The sequence below is a fragment of the Gasterosteus aculeatus genome, chromosome 12 (assembly GCF_964276395.1).
Source record: "Gasterosteus aculeatus chromosome 12, fGasAcu3.hap1.1, whole genome shotgun sequence".
NCBI classification, from domain to species: Eukaryota; Metazoa; Chordata; class Actinopteri; order Perciformes; family Gasterosteidae; genus Gasterosteus; species Gasterosteus aculeatus.
In genome coordinates, this window is record NC_135700.1 from 23,283,775 (window position 1) to 23,299,898 (window position 16,124).

Below are 16,124 nucleotides of genomic sequence, written 5' to 3' on the forward strand. Positions count from 1 at the left end.
ACATTACGCAACGATACAGTGACATGAGAAACCTTACGCAACGATACAGTAACATGAGAAACCTTACGCGAGGATACAGTAACATGAGAAACCTTACGCGAGGATACAGTAACATGAGAAACCTTACGCGAGGATACAGTAACATGAGAAACCTTACGCGAGGATGCAGTAACATGAGAAACATTACGCGATGATACAGTAATATGAGAAACATTACGCTAGGATACAGTAACATGAGAAACATTACGCGATGATACAGTAATATGAGAAACATTACGCAAGGATACAGTGATATGAGAAACATTACGCGAGGATACAGTAACATGAGAAACATTACGCAAGGATACAGTAACATGAGAAACATTACGCAAGGATACAGTAACATGAGAAACATTACGCAAGGATACAGTGATATGAGAAACATTACGCGAGGATACAGTAACATGAGAAACATTACGCGAGGATACAGTAACATGAGAAACCTTACGCGAGGATACAGTAACATGAGAAACATTACGCGAGGATACAGTAACATGAGAAACATTACGCGAGGATACAGTAACATGAGAAACATTACGCAAGGATACAGTAATATGAGAAACATTACGCAAGGATACAGTGATATGAGAAACATTACGCGAGGATACAGTAACATGAGAAACATTACGCGAGGATACAGTAACATGAGAAACATTACGCGAGGATACAGTAACATGAGAAACATTACGCTAGGATACAGTAACATGAGAAACATTACGCGAGGATACAGTAATATGAGAAACATTACGCAAGGATACAGTGATATGAGAAACATTACGCGAGGATACAGGGGAGCCCGACCTCATGAGAAACAGTAACATGAGAAACATTACGCTAGGATACAGTAATATGAGAAACATTACGCTAAGACACCGTAGGATACATTAAGATAAGACATCTTGTACTGCAACATAAGTTATGATATCATACTATAGTATACGATGCAGTACCATAAGATAAGACATGATGCGGTTGGTACCGATGGTGGATGAATTCTACGGACGCATCACAATGTGATTTAATGAATGTGTTAGTCGTTAGCTGAGCTGCTAACGTAACATCTCGCGTCCTCCTGCCCATTTAAACATAAATTTGTTCTCAGTAGTACGGAGCGACTGCGGCCCATACGATACTGGTTCTATGTGAGGATGTGATAATGTGAAATCCATCCCAACATGCAACTGTTTGTGCGAGAAGACTGAAAAGAAGGTGAACTCACCCTCCTCTCGCGAGAAGAGGATCTGGTCTGGATGAAGTCCATGTTCTTACAGGCCAGCAGGCGGTTCCGTACCTTGTAAACACTGCGATAGACCTCCGCCAGGGTCTTAGATGGTTGGTACCTGACGAGGGGCATGAAGATACACCTGTGACATCTGATTATCTCTGTCAGTGCGGCACAGTGTGGAGAAGCTCCACACATCACAGAGACCACAGAGATCGGGTTACCTGCCCTCCCCACAGGCCTGGTCCAGCAGCCCTGTGTGCTTCAGCAAGGCCGCCAACACAAACCGGGACACGGTGTCCAGCAGGCTCTCGTTGCTGAGAGACGCGTTGTCCCAGTCTGCAACAGAACACACAGTACAGCCAGTTGAGGGTCAGGACGCCTCAGGCCCGAAAACACCAGATTCACCGTTTCCGCGCATGAGAGGGGACCTTTGCTCATGCCGTAGTCCTGCATGTTGATCCAGAGGCTGTTGGCCGGCTCTTTGGTGGAACACAGCGCCAGGTCCACCAGGACGCTCAAGTCGGGGCGCAGCGTGGAGTCCAAGGGCTTCTGCTCCTCGTCCCCGGACAGCGCCGCCTCCAGCAGCGAGCTGATGGAGGAGTCTGCAGGACGCCAGCAGGGGGTCAAGAGAAGAAACACATCTATGTGGAAAACACAAAAGCGCAGCAGGCGGGTGAAAGCGTCTCTGTCGGCTCCCCTACCGAGCTGCGGGATGTCCACCTCCAAGCCGTTGCTGAAGAGGGGGGTCTTGAGCCAGTAGGCGGTGTCCTGCTCCTCCAGCGAGGTCGGGCTCCCCTGCAGCATCCCCCCCAGGCAGCGGCCCACCAGCAGGGCCACCGTCCTCTCCAGGTCCACCAGCCACACCCAGCAGAGCGCCAGCTGCGGCAGGGACGTCCCCGAGGCCGGCTCGGCCGAGTCCGACGTACCTGGGGGGCGCAGGGCGTGAGTTACTGCCAGCAGACGTGAAAAGCGTTTACAGACTCACAGACAGGGATTAGAGCCAAAAACTATGAGAGAGTCCTAAATCACGTTTGTGCATCACAAACCGCCCCAAAAGTCTCAAGCACAGAATGAGTAAATGATTAAATCGAGATGCTAAATCTTAGAAGAAAGATTTGATCTTTACTGCAAAGACCAACTATAACTATCCAAACTAAATTCCACCTTGTTTCACTGAACATCAGTGTTAAATGAGGTCAAAGTGTAAGCTAAACCACCGTAGATATAATGTTGTGTAACCTGTAAAAGCAGGTTTCAATACACAAACATCCAATATACAGTTGTATAGTATATGTACTAACATGTGTAATATATCTCAATATACAGAACAAAGTGTGTCCAAACTGGTACTGTACATCTATATATCTAGTGTTTACGATGCGTGGGAGGGGGGGCCTCATGCTCACCGTGGAGGGGCCACTGCAGCTCCTGGTCCTCCAGGGGGGAGGCGGCGGGCAGCAGCCTGTTGAGGCGGTCCAGAGGCGGCAGCAGGTCCAGCAGGTGGGTCAGCAGAGGCCTCGCCACCGACACCGGGAGCAGCAGCAGCGAGTTGATGATCTGACACAGCATGCTGCCGGCCGCTGACACGTAGACCACGTCTGGGGGGGGGGGGGGGGGGGGGCAGAGGGAAGGGGTCAGCGTTTAGGTAAAAGGTAAAAAGGTTGACGAGTCGAGCGAGAGAACTCCGCTCTTCAACCTTGCAGCTTCTCCCGTATGCTGCCGTTCCACGAGCTCTCCTCGATGAGTGCCGCTGAGCGGGAGAAGATATCGGTGGCGTGCGGCAGCAGCAGCTGCAGGTGTTTGTGCAGCAGGGCCACGCTGCTGGAGTTCTGCAGGGAGGGAGAAGACGCCTCTTTTCAACCATGGGTAAGCATCGCGTGTGGAGTAAATGAGCGCTGGCGTGGGGGCGGCGTCCCCTACCTCGGTGACGGAGTTGATGTGGCAGTACGCCAGCAGCTGCTTCTGCAGGGAGCAGAGCAGCTGGTGGAGGTGAGCCGGCTGGCTGCTGTCGGAGGAGGAGGTGCCCTGCTGCAGCTTATCGCTGTTCTTTTCCAGCTCTCCGAACGCCTGGTCCTAGACGGCACAAACGGGCGTGGGGTGGGTGGTGTTCAAAAAGGGTACGCGGTCAGCACGGCACAAGAAACGTGGCTCACTAGCCGATGAGAGCGAACTCACAGTGTAGAAGCCCAGGTTCCTGAGCAGTGTCTTCATGAGGATCTCTGCCAGGTGGGTGTCCGGGTGGCCCCCCTCCCCCGCCGGCGCAGCCCCCGCGTCCGAGGCACCCGGGAAGCCGGCGCCGAAGCCGCTGCCGGAGCAGAGCCCCTCGGGCCCGTCGGCGGGCGAGCTGTAGCCCAGGAGCGAGGCCACGTGGGTGTGGTCCTGCAGGCTGGTGAGGATTATGTCCAGCTGCATCCTCTGGAGCCACAGACACAGACACACACAGACACACTTAAACACACCCGGGTTCATCTGGAGGACGCACGTGTGCGTGTGTGTCGTGGCGTACCTGTCCTTTGGAGAGACTCTCCCATCGATCGGGGCCTTGAGGCAGCAAAGAGTGAAGAAGCTCCATCCTCTCCCTCAGCGGAGGCAGCAGCATGGTGGCCCCCACCGACAGAGTCTCTATGACCGCCTGACGGGGGAGATACAAAGACACACAGCTGGTCCAGAGGTTGTTTTACATTTTCTTTGGTTTCTATGAAGTACGTTTTGTTTGTGTAGATAAATTAAATCCCTTTCAGTCGGTGTGTGTTATTGTGAGCGCACAAAAGAAACAAGGGAACAGGGAAATGAAGCCGTCTTCCAACACTCATTTAGCAAAAACAAAGATTTAACTTCACATATTATGGGAGATGCTGATCAATCGCTGCTACAACAGACAAAGACACACAATAACACACACACAAACAGATGGAGGCAGCAGCTGATCTGACAGCTGAAATTACTGCTGCGTTTAAAGAGCAGAGACTTCAGCCAAGAGGTGAAAATACTCTAAATGGAACTTCAAACTCATGCAAACTCAGAACACAAACTAGTCGTAGAAACACACACTGCTGTCCCTTTAAGTTCCACTGTGTTAATCAATCACAATGATTGACAACCACTGCGTCCAACAGAACAGCTGAAGAGATGGAAAGGTGACACAGTTCTCAGCGTCTGAGCGTCTTCTTACCTCCTGGATCTCATCGGGCACCGAGGAGTCCATCAGTCTGAAGAGCAGGTTCCTCAGGGGTCTGGCCTGCCGCCCTAATATGCTGGTGGCCACGCCCCCCGCCAGGGCCAGAGCCAGGTGATTGGACAAGAGCCGAAGGCACAGCTTGAGGAAGTTATGATGCTCCCTGCAAGTAGATTTAGAAACAATGATCTTACTGAGATGTTGAATCTCTTTGCCGATGTGAAAGTTTCACACATAAAATGCAGATCACATAAAATATGGATAATTCAGAACTTGCAAGAGATTATATCTCAGATCTTTTAGAATTTTACACCAATTTACGATTGAAAAGAAAACGGAGGAGTGAACGAAGAGAAAATACACAAAGCGCCCGGATCCGCCAACTGGAAGATTATGTTGCTTTTTCTTGTGTGTTAAGTTTAACTAAGTGGAACTTGCACATGGCAATCGGATGTATATCATACATACATTAGATGAGGCTTTTAGTAGTGGTGCATTTACCTGGACGAGGGGAAGGGAAGAGGAGGGACTTCGCTGTTGATGCCGTCGCAGTAGCGCTCGAGGAAGGAGCGCAGGTGGGAGAAGGTGCTTTCCTCGAGGTCCACGCAGTAGGGCCGGTGCCAAGCCACCACCTGCCTGCAGACCACACGGGGTCAATACGCACACTCATGTGGGGGGGCTCAAGCACCTCATAGGGAAGGTGGGGGCTCTTGCTAGTGTGGGACTGTAATCCCGGAAAACATCAAAAATATACGCCTTCTCGTCTCCCCTCACCTCCATGATGTGTTTTACCTTCAACGGCCCTCGAACACCATCGTAGGACTGATGTGACGTGATATAGTATATTTAACTGAAATAAGTAACTAGAAAAGGCATTTCCTGCTGAAAATGCGTTGGAATGCAAAAAGCTGAAAGCTGCACTGAATATTTGAAAATAGCTGAAAATACAGAAAGTTGAAGGGAATTTGAATACATTTGCTGAAAAGCTGAAATGAATTTGAAATTGCTGAAAATACAGAAATGGGAGAAGCTGAAAGGAATCAATAGATTTGCTGAAAAAGCAGAAATGAAAACAGCTGAAATAAATTTGAAATATTGCAAAAAAATACAGAAATGAATATTAAAAAATTGCTGTTGATAGAGGCATAAGAATAGCTGAAATTATTTTAAAGAACTGCTGAAAATACAGGAAGTGGGGAAGCTGAATTTCAATAGATTTTCTAAAAACAGAAGTTGCAGGAGCTTAAATTTGTTTAAAATTGTTTGTAGTAATATTAGTAGTAGTATTAGTTATAATCGTGGTATTAGTAGTACTAGCAGTATAAGCAGTAATAGTAGGTTTAGTATCAATAGCAGTAGAAACAGCTGGAATACTATTAGCCATAGTAGTATTTGTAATAACATTAGTAGTAGTTTTAGTATTAATAGCAGTAGAAATACTAGTAGTATGGTAGTAGAAGTATCAGTTGTAGTACTAGAAGTACGAGTAATATTCGTAGTGGGAGACAGAATGTTTGTTATTCACACTTAAAAGTTTTTAATTAATAGGCCTCATCACAGACATTACAGTAAAAATTCCCTCCATGGGGCTTTTATTTTGAAATTATTGGATTGGGTGGTGTGGGGGGGAGTAGATAGAGGGAGGGAGGGTGAGAGGGTGAGGAAGGGAGGGGTGGTGAGGAAGAGATAGAGGGAGAGAGAGGAGGAGAAATAGACAGACATACTGACTGAGAGTGATTAACAGTGAGCAGAGGTCAGGGTGGAGGGGGGAGGGGGGCGAGTGTCTTTATTATATTGGTCTGTTGACAGAAAGCATAGCTGCGTCATGTGACTCCACTAATCAGGTCATAGGAGCAGCTGTGAGCCACAGACAGATCCTGCAGCATGTGAGTGCTCGTAACCACGACAACGGCGCACCTGTGATCATTAACGATCTACTGCAAAAGACAGAGACATGGCAGCAAGTTACACAGAATCCACACCTCAAACAAATGGGAACCAGCGCAAAACTATAACAGCTATCTAAAAAATACGGCGTTTGTATGAGACCCAAGACTCTACCGAACGCGTGGATGTGTTTTTATGTCTGTCCGGTAATAAATACGGCTCCTATGGCCGTTTACAAAACGTGTACCTTGTGGATTTTTGTGAGAAATATGTCGGCAGATTTGTATTGGAGCCTATGGGGCTTTTGGCAGAGGTTGTGTCACTCAAACACACCTTGCGCCAAAACTAAAAAACTCTGGGATTCCATGAACACATTAATCCAATCAGCACAACCATACCCTCATTAATCTGAAGAAATGAAGCCTCTAGAGTGTATACTTTGGCTGCAAGGACAGAAGTTCCATATTTTTTTAACCAGATTCCTGCGATGCCCCACACTCTAGCCTCGAGCTCTCCACTCTAGCAGACGCAATACACACTCATGTAAAAGTCAGAAACGGAGCGAAGAACTAGTGAAACATAATCAGTGATTATGAAAAAAGTACAATAGATATCAAGAAGCAGTTTTTTTCATAAAATAGTTGAGACTTGTGTCAACATTTGAAAGTTTAAATGGTGTCTGTAGCTGAAAGATTGGGGAAGCTGAAAAGTCTGAAAGTTGAAGAAGTTTAAGGAGGATTTGAAAACAATTTCCATTGGAAAACCATGTTAAAATATTTATGATTATTGATTTATATAAATTCAAGCATAAGTGGTAGAAAGCTGAAAAGTCATAGCCTTAAAGCCAGAAAGGAGCTGAACATTTTAATATTTGAACGGTTTAAATAGCTGAAAATGTGAAGGAGTTGAAAGGTCGCGCGGAAGAAATAGAATAACTAGAAAAGGCATTTCCTGCTGAAAATGCGTTGGAATGCAAAAAGCTGAAAGCTGCACTGAATATTTAAAAATAGCTGAAAATACAGAAAGTTGAAGGGAATTTGAATACATTTGCTGAATATTTAAAAATAGCTGAAAATACAGAAAGTTGAAGGGAATTTGAGTACATTTGCTGAATATTTGAAAATAGCTGAAAATACAGAAAGTTGAAGGGAATTTGAATACATTTGCTGAAAAGCTGAAATGAATTTGAAATTGCTGAAAATACAGAAATGGGAGAAGCTGAAAGGAATCAATAGATTTGCTGAAAAAGCAGAAATGAAAACAGCTGAAATAAATTTGAAATATTGCAAAAAAATACAGAAATGAATATTAAAAAATTGCTGTTGATAGAGGCATAAGAATAGCTGAAATTATTTTAAAGAACTGCTGAAAATACAGGAAGTGGGGAAGCTGAATTTCAATAGATTTTCTAAAAACAGAAGTTGCAGGAGCTTAAATTTGTTTAAAATTGTTTGTAGTAATATTAGTAGTAGTATTAGTTATAATTGTGGTATTAGTAGTACTAGCAGTATAAGCAGTAATAGTAGGTTTAGTATCAATAGCAGTAGAAACAGCTGGAATACTATTAGCCATAGTAGTATTTGTAATAACATTAGTAGTAGTTGTAGTATTAATAGCAGTAGAAATACTAGTAGTATGGTAGTAGAAGTATCAGTTGTAGTACTAGAAGTACGAGTAATATTCGTAGTGGGAGACAGAATGTTTGTTATTCACACTTAAAAGTTTTTAATTAATAGGCCTCATCACAGACATTACAGTAAAAATTCCCTCCATGGGGCTTTTATTTTGAAATTATTGGATTGGGTGGGGTGGGGGGGAGTAGATAGAGGGAGGGAGGGTGAGAGGGTGAGGAAGGGAGGGGTGGTGAGGAAGAGATAGAGGGAGAGAGAGAGAGAGGAGAAATAGACAGACATACTGACTGAGAGTGATTAACAGTGAGCAGAGGTCAGGGTGGAGGGGGGAGGGGGGGGCGAGTGTCTTTATCATATTGGTCTGTTGACAGAAAGCATAGCTGCGTCATGTGACTCCACTAATCAGGTCATAGGAGCAGCTGTGAGTCACAGACAGATCCTGCAGCGTGTGAGTGCTCGTAACCACGACAACGGCGCACCTGTGATCATTAACGATCTACTGCAAAAGACAGAGACATGGCAGCAAGTTACACAGAATCCACACCTCAAACAAATGGGAACCAGCGCAAAACTATAACAGCTATCTAAAAAATACGGCGTTTGTATGAGACCCAAGACTCTACCGAACGCGTGGATGTGTTTTTATGTCTGTCCGGTAATAAATACGGCTCCTATGGCCGTTTACAAAACGTGTACCTTGTGGATTTTTGTGAGAAATATGTCGGCAGATTTGTATTGGAGCCTATGGGGCTTTTGGCAGAGGTTGTGTCACTCAAACACACCTTGCGCCAAAACTAAAGAACTCTGGGATTCCATGAACACATTAATCCAATCAGCACAACCATACCCTCATTAATCTGAAGAAATGAAGCCTCTAGAGTGTATACTTTGGCTGCAAGGACAAAAGTTCCATATTTTTTTAACCAGATTCCTGCGATGCCCCACACTCTAGCCTCGAGCTCTCCACTCTAGCAGACGCAATACACACTCATGTAAAAGTCAGAAACGGAGCGAAGAACTAGTGAAACATAATCAGTGATTATGAAAAAAGTACAATAGATATCAAGAAGCAGTTTTTTTCATAAAATAGTTGAGACTTGTGTCAACATTTGAGAGTTGAAATGGTGTCTGTAGCTGAAAGATTGGCGAAGCTGAAAAATCTGAAAGTTGAAGAAGTTTAAGGAGGATTTGAAAACAATTTCCATTGGAAAACCATGTTAAAATATTTATGATTATTGATTTATATAAATTCAAGCATAAGTGGTAGAAAGCTGAAAAGTCATAGCCTTAAAGCCAGAAAGGAGCTGAACATTTTAATATTTGAACGGTTTAAATAGCTGAAAATGTGAAGGAGTTGAAAGGTCGCGCGGAAGAAATAGAATAACTAGAAAATGCATTTCCTGCTGAAAATGCGTTGGAATGCAAAAAGCTGAAAGCTGAAATGAATATTTAAAAAAAGCTGAAAATACAGAAAGTTGAAGGGAATTTGAATATATCTGAAATTACAGATATTAGAAAAGCTGAAATGAATTTGAAATTGCTGAAAATACAGAAATGGGAGAAGCTGAAAGGATTTAATAGATTTGCTGAAAGAGCAGAAATGAAAACAGCTGAAATAAATGTGAAATATTGCAAAGCAAAGCAGAAGTTGCAGGAGCTTAAATTAATTTAAAACAGTACAGAAATAACAAAAGCTGAGATGAATAAAAAGAGGTTTAAAATTGTTTGTAGTAATATTAGTAGTAGTAGTAGTTATAGTTGTAATTGTGGTATTAGTAGTACTAGCAGAAGTTGGTTTAGTATCAATAGCAGTAGAAACCGCTGGAACACTATTAGCCATAGTAGTATTTGTAATAACATTAGTAGTAGTTGTAGTATTAATAGCAGTAGAAATACTAGTAGTATGGTAGTAGAAGTATCAGTTGTAGTACTAGAAGTACGAGTAATATTCGTAGTGGGAGACAGAATGTTTGTTATTCACACTTAAAAGTTTTTTATTAATAGGCCTCATCACAGACAATACAGTAAAAATTCCCTCCATGGGGCTTTTATTTTGAAATTATTGGATTGGGTGGGGTGGGGGGTGTAGATAGAGGGAGGGAGGGTGAGAGGGTGAGGAAGGGAATGGTGGTGAGGAAGAGATAGAGAGGGAGAGAGAGAGGAGGAGAATTAGACAGACTGACTGACTGACTGAGAGTGATTAACAGTGAGAAGAGGTCAGGGTGGAGGGGGGAGGGGGGGCGAGTGTCTTTATCATATTGGTCTGTTGACAGAAAGCATAGCTGCGTCATGTGACTCCACTAATCAGGTCACAAGGAGCAGCTGTGAGCCACAGACAGAGATCCTGCAGCGTGTGAGTGCTCGTAACCACGACAACGACGCACCTGTGCGGCTGCAAAAGGGGAGACATGGCAGCAAGTTACACAGAATCCACACCTCAGACAAATGGGAACCAGCGAAAAACTATAACAGCTATCTAAAAAATACGGCGTTTGTATGAGACCCAAGACTCTACCGAACGCGTGGATGTGTTTTTATGTCTGTCCGGTAATAAATACGGCTCCTATGGCCGTTGACAGAACGTGTACCTTGTGGATTTTTGTGAGAAATATGTCGGCAGATTTGTATTGGAGCCTATGGGGCTTTTGGCAGAGGTTGTGTCACTCAAACACTCCTTGCGCCAAAACTAAAAAACTCTGGGATTCCATGAACACATTAATCCAATCAGCACAACCATGCCCTCATTAATCTGAAGAAATGAAGCCTCTAGAGTGTATACTTTGGCTGCAAGGACAGAAGTTCCATATTTTTTTAACCAGATTCCTGCGATGCCCCACACTCTAGCCGTCGAGCTCTCCACTCTAGCAGACGCAATACACACTCATGTAAAAGTCAGAAACGGAGCGAAGAACTAGTGAAACATAATCAGTGATTATGAAAAAAGTACAATAGATATCAAGAAGCAGTTTTTTTCATAAAATAGTTGAGACCTGTGTCAACATTTCAAAGTTGAAATGGTGTCTGTAGCTGAAAGATTGGCGAAGCTGAAGAATCTGAAAGTTGAAGAAGTTTAAGAGGATTTGAAAAACGATCTCCATTGGAAAACCATGTTAAAATATTAATGATTATAGATTTATATAAATTCAAGCTTAAGAGCTAAAAAGCTGAAAAGTCATAGCACCCCTCTCCTGAAGGAGCTGAATAATTTTATATTTGAATGGTTTTAATAGCTGAAAGTGTGAAGGAGTTGAAAGGCGGCGCGGAAGAAATAGAAGAAACATAATAAGTCGGAATAAAGATTCGAAGAACAATACTTGGAATGCATCTCAATGCATTCCAACAATAACTAGAAAATGCATTTCCTGCTGAAAATGCGTTGGAATGCAAAAAGCTGAAAGCTGAAATGAACTTTTTAAAATAGCTGAAAATACAGAAAGTTGAAGGGAATTTGAATACATTTGCTGAAATTATAGATATTAGAAAAGCTGAAATGAATTTGAAATTGCTGAAAATACAGAAATGGGAGAAGCTGAAAGGAATTTCAATAGATTTGCTGAAAAAGCAGAAATGAAAACAGCTGAAATAAATTTGAAATATTGCAAAAAAATACAGAAATGAATATTAAAAAATTGCTGTTGATAGAGGCATAAGAATAGCTGAAATTATTTTAAAGAACTGCTGAAAATACAGGAAGTGGGGAAGCTGAATTTCAATAGATTTTCTAAAAACAGAAGTTGCAGGAGCTTAAATTTGTTGAAAATTGTTTGTAGTAATATTAGTAGTAGTATTAGTTATAATTGTGGTATTAGTAGTACTAGCAGTATAAGCAGTAATAGTAGGTTTAGTATCAATAGCAGTAGAAACAGCTGTAATACTATTAGCCATAGTCGTATTTGTAATAACATTAGTAGTAGTTGTAGTATTAATAGCAGTAGAAATACTAGTAGTATGGTAGTAGAAGTATCAGTTGTAGTACTAGAAGTACGAGTAATATTCGTAGTGGGAGACAGAATGTTTGTTATTCAAACTAAGAAGTTTTTAATTAATAGGCCTCATCACAAACATTACAGTAAAAATTCCCTCCATGTGGCTTTTATTTTGAAATTATTGGATTGGGTGGGTTGGGGGGGTGTAGATAGAGGGAGGGAGGGTGAGAGGGTGAGGAAGGGAGGGGTGGTGAGGAAGAGATAGAGGGAGAGAGAGAGGAGGAGAAATAGACAGACATACTGACTGACTGAGTGATTAACAGTGAGAAGAGGTCAGGGTGGAGGGGGGAGGGGGGGCGAGTGTCTTTATCATATTGGTCTGTTGACAGAAAGCATAGCTGCGTCATGTGACTCCACTAATCACGTCATTGGAGCAGCTGTGAGTCACACACAGAGATACTGCAGCGTGTTTACGAGTAACCACGGCAACGGCGCACCTATTGGATTGGGTGGGGTGGGGGGGTGTAGATAGAGGGAGGGAGGGTGAGAGGGTGAGGAATGGAGGGGTGGTGAGGAAGAGATAGAGAGGGAGAGGGGAGGAGAATTAGACAGACTGACTGACTGAGAGTGATTAACAGTGAGAAGAGGTCAGGGTGGAGGGGGGAGGGGGGCGAGTGTCTTTATCATATTGGCCTGTTGACAGAAAGCATAGCTGCGTCATGTGACTCCACTAATCAGGTCATAGGAGCAGCTGTGAGTCACAGACAGATCCTGCAGCATGTGAGTGCTCGTAACCACGACAACGGCGCACCTGTGATCATTAACGAGCGGCTGCAAAATGCAGAGACATGGCAGCAAGTTACACAGAATCCACACCTCAAACAAATGGGAACCAGCGCAAAACTATAACAGCTATCTAAAAAATACGGCGTTTGTATGAGACCCAAGACTCTACCGAACGCGTGGATGTGTTTTTATGTCTGTCCGGTAATAAATACGGCTCCTATGGCTGTTTACAAAACGTGTACCTTGTGGATTTTTGTGAGAAATATGTCGGCAGATTTGTATTGGAGCCTATGGGGCTTTTGGCAGAGGTTGTGTCACTCAAACACACCTTGCGCCAAAACTAAAGAACTCTGGGATTCCATGAACACATTAATCCAATCAGCACAACCATACCCTCATTAATCTGAAGAAATGAAGCCTCTAGAGTGTATACTTTGGCTGCAAGGACAAAAGTTCCATATTTTTTTAACCAGATTCCTGCGATCCCCCACACTCTAGCCGTCGAGCTCTCCACTCTAGCAGACGCAATACACACTCATGTAAAAGTCAGAAACGGAGCGAAGAACTAGTGAAACATAATCAGTGATTATGAAAAAAGTACAATAGATATCAAGAAGCAGTTTTTTTCATAAAATAGTTGAGACTTGTGTCAACATTTGAAAGTTTAAATGGTGTCTGTAGCTGAAAGATTGGGGAAGCTGAAAAGTCTGAAAGTTGAAGAAGTTTAAGGAGGATTTGAAAACAATTTCCATTGGAAAACCATGTTAAAATATTTATGATTATTGATTTATATAAATTCAAGCATAAGTGGTAGAAAGCTGAAAAGTCATAGCCTTAAAGCCAGAAAGGAGCTGAACATTTTAATATTTGAACGGTTTAAATAGCTGAAAATGTGAAGGAGTTGAAAGGTCGCGCGGAAGAAATAGAATAACTAGAAAATGCATTTCCTGCTGAAAATGCGTTGGAATGCAAAAAGCTGAAAGCTGAAATGAACTTTTTAAAATAGCTGAAAATACAGAAAGTTGAAGGGAATTTGAATACATTTGCTGAAATTATAGATATTAGAAAAGCTGAAATAAATTTGAAATTGCTGAAAATACAGAAATGGGAGAAGCTGAAAGGAATTTCAATAGATTTGCTGAAAAAGCAGAAATGAAAACAGCTGAAATAAATTTGAAATATTGCAAAAAAATACAGAAATGAATAGTGAAAAATTGCTGTTGATAGAGGCATAAGAATAGCTGAAATTATTTTAAAGAACTGCTGAAAATACAGGAAGTGGGGAAGCTGAATTTCAATAGATTTTCTAAAAACAGAAGTTGCAGGAGCTTAAATTTGTTTAAAATTGTTTGTAGTAATATTAGTAGTAGTATTAGTTATAATTGTGGTATTAGTAGTACTAGCAGTAATAGTAGGTTTAGTATCAATAGCAGTAGAAACAGCTGTAATACTATTAGCCATAGTCGTATTTGTAATAACATTAGTAGTAGTTGTAGTATTAATAGCAGTAGAAATACTAGTAGTATGGTAGTAGAAGTATCAGTTGTAGTACTAGAAGTACGAGTAATATTCGTAGTGGGAGACAGAATGTTTGTTATTCAAACTAAGAAGTTTTTAATTAATAGGCCTCATCACAAACATTACAGTAAAAATTCCCTCCATGTGGCTTTTATTTTGAAATGATTGGATTGGGTGGGTTGGGGGGGTGTAGATAGAGGGAGGGAGGGTGAGAGGGTGAGGAAGGGAGGGGTGGTGAGGAAGAGATAGAGGGAGAGAGAGAGGAGGAGAAATAGACAGACATACTGACTGACTGAGTGATTAACAGTGAGAAGAGGTCAGGGTGGAGGGGGGAGGGGGGGCGAGTGTCTTTATCATATTGGTCTGTTGACAGAAAGCATAGCTGCGTCATGTGACTCCACTAATCACGTCATTGGAGCAGCTGTGAGTCACACACAGAGATACTGCAGCGTGTTTACGAGTAACCACGGCAACGGCGCATCTATTGCATTGGGTGGGGTGGGGGGGTGTAGATAGAGGGAGGGAGGGTGAGAGGGTGAGGAAGGGAATGGTGGTGAGGAAGAGAGGGAGAGGGGAGGAGAATTAGACTGACTGACTGACTGAGAGTGATTAACAGTAAGTAGAGGTCAGGGGGGAGGGGGGAGGGGGGGCTAGTGTCTTTATCATATTGGTCTGTTGACAGAAAGCATAGCTGCGTCATGTGACTCCACTAATCACGTCATTGGAGCAGCTGTGAGTCACACACAGAGATACTGCAGCGTGTTTACGAGTAACCACGGCAACGGCGCACCTATTGGATTGGGTGGGGTGGGGGGGTGTAGATAGAGGGAGGGAGGGTGAGAGGGTGAGGAAGGGAATGGTGGTGAGGAAGAGAGGGAGAGGGGAGGAGAATTAGACTGACTGACTGACTGAGAGTGATTAACAGTAAGTAGAGGTCAGGGTGGAGGGGGGAGGGGGGAGGGGGGGCTAGTGTCTTTATCATATTGGTCTGTTGACAGAAAGCATAGCTGCGTCATGTGACTCCACTAATCAGGTCATAGGAGCGAGCAGCTGTGAGTCACAGACAGATCCTGCAGCGTGTGAGTGCTCGTAACCACGACAACGGCGCACCTGTGCTCATTAACGGCTGCAAAATGCAGAGACATGGCAGCAAGTTACACAGAATCCACACCTCACACAAATGAGAACCAGCGCAAAACTATAACAGCTATCTAAAAAATACGGCGTTTGTATGAGACCCAAGACTCTACCGAACGCGTGGATGTGCTTTTTATGTCTGTCCGGTAATAAATACGGCTCCTATGGCCGTTTACAAAACGTGTACCTTGTGGATTTTTGTGAGAAATATGTCGGCAGATTTGTATTGGAGCCTATGGGGCTTTTGGCAGAGGTTGTGTCACTCAAACACTCCTTGCGCCAAAACTAAAAAACTCTGGGATTCCATGAACACATTAATCCAATCAGCACAACCATACCCTCATTAATCTGAAGAAATGAAGCCTCTAGAGTGTATACTTTGGCTGCAAGGACAGAAGTTCCATACTTTTTTAACCAGATTTCTGCACTGCTTCACCCTCTAGCCCGCGAGGTCCCCCTCTAGCAGACGCAATACACACTCATGTAAAAGTCAGAAACGGAGCGAAAAACTAGTGAAACATAATCAGTGATTATGAAAAAAGTACAATAGATATCCACAAGCAGTTTTTTTCATAAAATAGTTGAGACTTGTGTGAACATTTGGGAGTTGAAATGGTGTCTGTAGCTGAAAGATTTGCGAAGCTGAAAAATCTGAAAGTTGAAGAAGTTTAGGAGGATTTGAAAGCAAACTCCATTTGAAAACCATGTTAAAATATTAATGATTATTGATTTATATAAATTCAAGCATAAGAGGTAGAAAGCTGAAAAGTCATAGCCCTCAAGCCAGAAAGGAGCTGAAC

At 43.1% G+C, this 16,124-nt stretch overlaps 1 protein-coding gene across 15 annotated transcripts in view; it reads right to left on the bottom strand.

Moving 5' to 3' along the window:
* The window catches only part of herc1 (HECT and RLD domain containing E3 ubiquitin protein ligase family member 1), a 61,809-nt gene that overhangs the window by 29,254 nt on the left and 16,431 nt on the right, over window positions 1–16,124 (bottom strand). For all 15 annotated transcript variants that reach the window (XM_078085883.1, XM_078085880.1, XM_078085878.1 and 12 more), the window contains exons 11-21: window positions 4,941–5,075; window positions 4,437–4,602; window positions 3,771–3,896; window positions 3,440–3,679; window positions 3,185–3,337; window positions 2,961–3,093; window positions 2,671–2,862; window positions 1,966–2,190; window positions 1,693–1,866; window positions 1,486–1,600; window positions 1,259–1,379 (exon numbers count right to left, since the gene is read on the bottom strand). In XM_078085883.1, the coding sequence (XP_077942009.1) occupies window positions 1,259–1,379; window positions 1,486–1,600; window positions 1,693–1,866; window positions 1,966–2,190; window positions 2,671–2,862; window positions 2,961–3,093; window positions 3,185–3,337; window positions 3,440–3,679; window positions 3,771–3,896; window positions 4,437–4,602; window positions 4,941–5,075 (1,780 nt within the window). The remainder of the gene's footprint in view (window positions 1–1,258; window positions 1,380–1,485; window positions 1,601–1,692; window positions 1,867–1,965; window positions 2,191–2,670; window positions 2,863–2,960; window positions 3,094–3,184; window positions 3,338–3,439; window positions 3,680–3,770; window positions 3,897–4,436; window positions 4,603–4,940; window positions 5,076–16,124) is intronic.